Below are 7223 nucleotides of genomic sequence, written 5' to 3'. Positions count from 1 at the left end.
GGGGGAAAAGAGGAAAGATTTGAAATGTTTGGTTTTTTTTTGGCTGTTTATTTTCCCCTTCCTTACCACTGATAGATGTCAAAATCAATTCGAGCCAATATAATCCACGAGAAAGAATAAATCAATATCTTGGATTTGGCCGAACAATATCAAAGTCAATCGCGATGTAGTATTCGATACGGTAAGTGTGTCTTTAGAACTTATTGAAATTAGGATAGAAATTTTTATTATTTGAATAGTTTTCTTCAACGTTGTAAAAATATGATTGGAAATGATCTTATCGCCGCTTGAAAATTTGAATTTAAATTTCACAAAATATACATCATTGTTAATTATGTCTGTAATAATATTTAAATCTTTTTTAATTTTTAAATCTATTTTAATATTCAATTGTTAGTATATGTTTAATTATTATAAAATTATATATATGTTTAATTATTATAAAATTCTTCAAATCGTTTCTACTCGTTATTAATATATTCTGAAGTTGACATTTTGAGTCGTAATCTCGTCGACATCTTTACTAATCTTGGTGCGCAATATTTAGAAGGTCAAGTTTCGCATATTAATAATAAATTATAATAATCAAAATAATAATAATAATATATATAACAATAAATTACAATAATTAATAATATATTCCAATCGCGCGAGAAATGTAATAATTTATAATTTGGTGGAATCATTGGAAACTCAAGGATTATTTTTCAAGAATGCGAAGAAACCCTATATGTGTATTGGACATATACAGGGTGATTCATTTTAATTTTAACAGACAAATATTTTGAAAAATATGCGAGATACGAAAAAATGTTTTAGACAAAAGTTATATGGTTTTAAAGGAGACATATGATGGTGTCATTAATTTGACCATAAATAGTTACTTGAAGATCACGTCAAAGTCACCCTCAATTTTTTAAATAGAACTGCCTATTCTTTATTACGTATTCTTATAGCTTATCTCGAGATCTTCCCAGAACACTATAATTAAATTAGTTTTCATTAAGTACTTTCCGAGTTATAAGGCTTAAAATTGTTTCTTAATACATAAACCATAAAATATTTTGTAAAATATTATTTTTCGATTACCTTACTTTAATATTTTTATGTAAAAAATAATGAGAGGAATTGATTGGTGTAATAACCGCGGTGTTCGCTTTATAAAGCTGCAGTGTAACGATACGAGTGCGAAGTTTAAATATTAGATAAGAAGTGGTCGAAGGTGGGAAAAACCTGACATGATGCGCTGATGCGTGTCGATAGATACGGAATGGGAAAATTAGTGCAAATACAAACGAGAATACAAGTACGATCGAAAGAGAGAGGTTCAATGTTAATTTCTTCGATGCCAGTACGAGGGCAATAGCCAGTGCGTATTCGCGAGTGTACTGTGTGTCAGTGTGCGACAATATTTCTAAGGAATGTTTATTTACTTTAATTCCACCTTAATTTAATTCGAAATTTAATTAACATCTTCAAGAACGCAATCGTACGATCCGTTACAATTAATAAGCAAAATAGTGACCATGAGACAAATTCATTTCGTCTGCAAATCTAATAAATAATATTAAATTAGTGAGATGTTATTGACAATTGAATTATAATGAAAGATAAATATTGTGTTAAATTTTAGCGGTGGCGTAATCGCTAATTCAATGATAAATTATATTTTAATATTATTTACAGTTAGTAATATTTTCATGTTATTTATAATTAGTGATTAGTGCAAATTTGAATGATACATGTTGGATTAAAAAAATTGATTGAAATTTGTATATACGTCACTCTCGCACAATCTATTTATTTTCTTTATGATACACACATAATATAATATAATATGTATTCTTATACATTGGGACATTTGCACATCGTTCATTTTTTCTTATTATTCATTCAAGCACTCATTAATGGTGTGAAATTAATCGGGATCGTGTATTTGGCATTGTTTTGTGGTTATTATCTTGATTCTACACTGGTAGATGTGAATCAACTCGAGCCAAGTGCATTCATGGAGAGAATATCTTGGATTAATTGGATTTGGCCGAACAATATCAAAGTCAATCGCGACGTAGTTTTCGATACGGTAAGTGGTGTCTTTATAACTCACTGAAATGAGGATTGAAATTTTTATTATTTTAAATAGCTTTCTTCAACGTTGTCAAATATAATCGGAAACGATCTTATCGCTGCCCTTTTAGTGAAAATTTAAATTTACATTTCACAAAATATACATCATCGTTAATTATGCCTGCAAGAATATTTAAATCTTATTTTACTTTTGAAGGCTGTTTTAAATTCAATTGTTAGTATCGTTTAATTATTATAAAATTCTTTTGTTTTAAATATATGCAGTAATATGTAAAATTAAATAAATTTGTAAAATTAAATAAATTTGAGCATATAAACGTTATGCTTGCCCATACACACACACACACACATGCACGCACACAGAAAGAAAAATTGCTGAAATTAATTTGCTTATTTTTAAATGCATATAGAAACCAAAGAAAGTAAAATATCTCTTAATAAAAGACAGTTAGCAGTTTTATTTATATATAAATAACGACAATCAGTGATATTAAATTTTATAACATTTATAAATGTTGACAATCTTAATGAGATAATATATCATTTTTCGAACTAATTTTCTTTCAAAAACTGTACATTTTCAAGAATATTTTAAATTTATCTTGTATATCATTAGAATTGAAGCAAACTTTAATAACATGTTATTCGATGACGTCTATGTAAATTAAATGTTACATAATTGCATATAAAATTAGTGTACATCAAATGTTTTTCTTCCTTTGATCTTCGAAATATTGCGATAAACTTCTGTAAATTCTTTGGTTCTAAGTATTTTGTACAAACACATAACATCCTTATATTTATTTATCTTTATTAAAAATAATTATAAAACGTATATCTTTCTTTATATTTATTTATCTTTATATAAAATAATTATAAAACGAATATCTTTTCTCTTTGAAATATGTTGGCTCTATTTTAATAGTCAGTTACATATTATAGTTTTCACACTCTTAATTTTAATCTCGCTATACTTATTGTCAGTTTTATATCTAATTTTATTTTTTACTGCATATACCGACTGAATTATTGTACTGTACTGTCATCTCGATCTGCGCTCTATATATCTTTTAATTGTTTTATTTTTAAATTTTATCTTTAAATTTTAATTGTTTTATTTTTAAGTTTTATCTTTAAATTTTTCATTTTAATTGTAATGGTGCAAAAATGATCTATAAATAATAATATAATCTTTTACAATGTTATTTTAAAATAATTTTCATTGTTTTCTAATTTATCATGCAAAAAATCTTCCTATAATTTATACAACTTATAATTATACATTTAATTAGATTAATATTTAGTTGATTTTGTTCTGTATCTCATGTGTACATTTGTTATTATAATATATAATATTTTTTATATTAATTACATAATAATATTTCATATTTATATTATTAGTATTATAAAAATATTATAATCTCTTTCATCATTTCGAGAATAAATATTATACACACTTTATCGTAAATGTATTGTAACATTAGATTAACTTCACTACCTCTTTGTTTGGTGATATTCTTTCTTCAATCTGAGATGATAAGAAAAGCGGGTTATCCCGTGAAAACTCATATTACAACGACCGAGGATGGATATCTCTTAACATTACATCGTATCCCAGGTGATAATGGCTCTCTACCGTACTACTGCAAACCGGCTTTCTTGGAACATCCGCTACTTGGATTTTTCTTGGTAAAAAAAAAGGATTAGGTAACGCTCTTTTAATTAATTCTTCTATATATATATATATATATATATATATATATATATATATTTAAGAAATTATATTGTTGGCTTTTAACGGAAAACGAAAAGCTAGGAGAAAATAAGGAGTTTAAGAGAAACATCGGAATTTAAATGTCGAAAAAAAATTTGCCAATGCATTCTAATTATAATACAACTTTTAACGCATCTTATTTTTTGAAAATTTTTTACATTTATCAGATTTTATACACATGTATATTTATTTATCTATTTATCTATCTATTGCATTTATTTTATTTATCTATTTATTTTATTTATCTATTTATTTTATTTTATTAATTTATTAAATTTATTTATCTATTTATTTGTCTATTTATTTATTTATTCATGACATACTTATATTTTATATATTTGCATGTTATATATTTACAATTATATATTTCACTTATCAGACAATAATTAGTAAATTACACATCAATAGAATTTTAATTTATTATTGAAAAAATATTAGCACATAAACATATCGTAAAATATATATGAGAATATTATATATGAGAAGATAGAAATGTTAACAAACGTTGCAAGATATTGTTTTTTCTTTTTGGCATTTTAGCTTATATATTAGCGGATCACAGATATGATGTTTGGTTGGGTAATTTTCGTGGTAATATTTACTCCAGGGCGCATATTTCCCTATCTCCGTCGAACTTGACATTTTGGGATTTCAGGTATTCGCATAAAATAAAAATAATGATATTTAAAAAATTTTATAATGATAATTATTTAATTTAATTTGGCGTCATACATAAAGATCTGATGAACTTATATATGTTTATTTATATATTTTATTTACTTATATATATCTGTGTGCAATTATTTTAGATTGCATTGATCTAGAAATAGTCTCTATATAATAGATTATAAGCATACAAAGTATAGATAGAAAACAGATATGTAGATTATATTTTTTTGTTAATAAGATACATATTTCTTTTGGACAAAAAAAATAAATTTTCGAAATACCTTATTTTTTAATATATTAATATAATTTTTAATAGATTAATATAATAATTTTGCATTTTCTTCCATTTATGTGTTCGAATAAATTTCGACAATTCTCTTATAATTAATTTTAATATTTTACTTAATTATTAAAATTCTTACGAATTTTATATAAAGTGTTCATATAAAGAACCAGAAAACGCTCTATATTTCCACATAAAAAATAATTATCTCGAAAATGTTGCATGCTTCGGAAATTTTCCAAAGGAAAAAGATGTTTGTTTCTAGATAAAAAATATAAAAATATCAAAATCTGTAGTTTGTTTGTCATGCGTCTCATATTACATAAATATAATCATTATATTACATATATGTGAGAATATATTTTTATTATATATTATACTATACTATATATTATGACTATATATTATGACTATACTATATATTATGATATATAATGCATATTTGCATATTTTATGACTCTATATCGGTTAATTTTTGATTAGCCTTAACGAATTGGGCATCTACGATTTACCCACGATGATTACATATATTACAAATATGAGATCGCAACCATTGCATACCTACATTGGTATATCTATGGGCTCAACTTGTTTCTATATAATGGCGACAGAACGTCCGGAAATCGCTCAAATGGTGAAAGTGATGATGAGTCTCGCACCAACAGTTTTTCTTAACCATATGACAAGTCCGATACAATATTTGTTTTTCTTGAAAGATTACAAAGTAAAATACTATTAATTAATTAAAATAATTTATTATTACGTAATAATTATATGAAATAATATATTTTTAGCAAAACAAAGAAAAATAATTATTTTACATCTCGTTCTTACACGATGCACGCTATATAATTTAAAGTGAAAAAATAGAGTGACATAAATAATTCTTTAATTTTAGATGCAATTAAAGTAATCAAATAATACAAATTACATTTTTAAATAATATTAAAGCCTGAATGGAATTTATTTTAATATAAATTTAATTTGTGATTAATTAATGTTATACGTTAAAAAATTTAACAGAAAATTTTCTCTGTCATTAAGAATAATACGGGAACTATACTACATTCTATGTGTATTTAAGAAAGATTAAAGAAAGTTATTTTATAAAATGTGCATTTCATTATTTGAATAAAATTTAGAAGATATCTATGTTGGATCTTTCGAAAAAATGCAGAAAAAATCAAACGTAAATATCTTCTTAACATTATATATCTTATTTCTGATTGCCTCGTACACAATTGTAGTTTTAAATGTTAACGAGAAATTTTTCGATAATTTAAAATTATAATTAAAGAAATTTTTATAAATTATTTCAATCTTATAAGAGAAAATGCTTAGAAATTTATTTATTTATTTTTTTATTATTACTGTCGAAATCTAAAGAAAGACATAATTACAAGTAAATTATCATTAATAAATCTTCTATTTCAGATGATAATGGGATTTTTTTTTCACAAATTTCTGCTAAGCAATTTTGTGAGATCTTTTTTAATATATGGCAGCGAGCAGAACATACTCAAAGATATCTACGTCAACTTGTTTTCTATAATTTTCGGTTACGATCACGAGCAGCTTGATTACGTGAGTAATAATTTCGCAAATGTATGCATATCGCAAACGAAGTACAATTTTATATCATGATGATCGAAGCTTCGATCATCATGTTCGATTAGAGCGATCACGCTTTAGATTAAACTTTGTACGTATGTTTTTATTAGTTTTAATTTATTAACATTTGTTTGCTTTTTATAGCATCTGCCGTTGATATTGAGTCATTTCCCAGCCGGCGGTTCGTTTAATATAGGGGTGCATTATATACAGTTATTTCAATCGGGCAAATTTCGTCAATACGATTATGGTCGTGCGAAAAACATACTGATCTATAATTCGATAGAACCTCCGGAGTACAATCTAACAAATATAACGATTCCGATCGCGTTATTTTATGGCCCTGGCGACTTGTTGGATAACACCATGGTAAATAACGAAAAAATAGATAATAAGAATATAGTTATAATAAATATAAAAAAAACACGTATTGATTATTTTACATTAATTGTGTGCAAGTACATAGAAATTTGCACATAGAATTGAACAGATAATTTTAAAAAATCGCATGTTATAATTTACAAAAATATTTCTTCAAGCATATAAGGAGGTTGTACCATTTACTGCCCAACGTAGTGGATATTTACCAAGTACCGTGGCGCAATTTCAATCACGTAGACTTTATACTTGCTAAGGATGCGCCAAAACTCGTATACGAAAGAGTCCTCAAAATCATGAGGATGGAGAATTCAAATAACATTACATCAATAATCAAAGATGAATGTTACACGTTAAATCTTTATAATAATGGATACGATTGATGACTGTAATCGCAAGTCTATTAAAATGTATTTTAAA

The 7223-nt window shown here is 25.2% G+C and overlaps 1 protein-coding gene across 1 annotated transcript; it reads left to right on the top strand.

Annotated features, from left to right (window-relative positions):
- The first annotated feature begins 3621 nt into the window (after nt 1-3621).
- On the top strand, nt 3622-7223 carry LOC112638226 (lipase 3-like). Its single transcript, XM_025409474.1, has 6 exons — nt 3622-3706; nt 4349-4517; nt 5298-5538; nt 6249-6398; nt 6570-6794; nt 6965-7223. Exons 1-6 carry the CDS (start codon nt 3622-3624, stop codon nt 7184-7186), a joined length of 1092 nt encoding a protein of 363 aa, XP_025265259.1. The 3' UTR covers nt 7187-7223.

The sequence above is a fragment of the Camponotus floridanus genome, unplaced genomic scaffold (assembly GCF_003227725.1).
Source record: "Camponotus floridanus strain SB8 unplaced genomic scaffold, Cflo_v7.5 scaffold268, whole genome shotgun sequence".
NCBI lineage: Eukaryota > Metazoa > Arthropoda > Insecta > Hymenoptera > Formicidae > Camponotus > Camponotus floridanus.
Note: the sequence above shows the minus strand (reverse complement) of the source record. Positions and strands in the feature narration are given on the sequence as shown.

What these genes read in the sequence shown, in the direction of transcription:
- LOC112638226 (XM_025409474.1), top strand. Translation starts at nt 3,622, where the DNA reads ATGATAAGAAAAGCGGGTTATCCCGTGAAAACTCATATTACAACGACC. An exon ending in TTGACATTTTGGGATTTCAG is followed by an intron (nt 4,518 to 5,297) that starts GTATTCGCATAA and finishes ATTTTTGATTAG; the next exon opens with CCTTAACGAATTGGGCATCT. An exon ending in ACTTGTTGGATAACACCATG is followed by an intron (nt 6,795 to 6,964) that starts GTAAATAACGAA and finishes TATTTCTTCAAG; the next exon opens with CATATAAGGAGGTTGTACCA.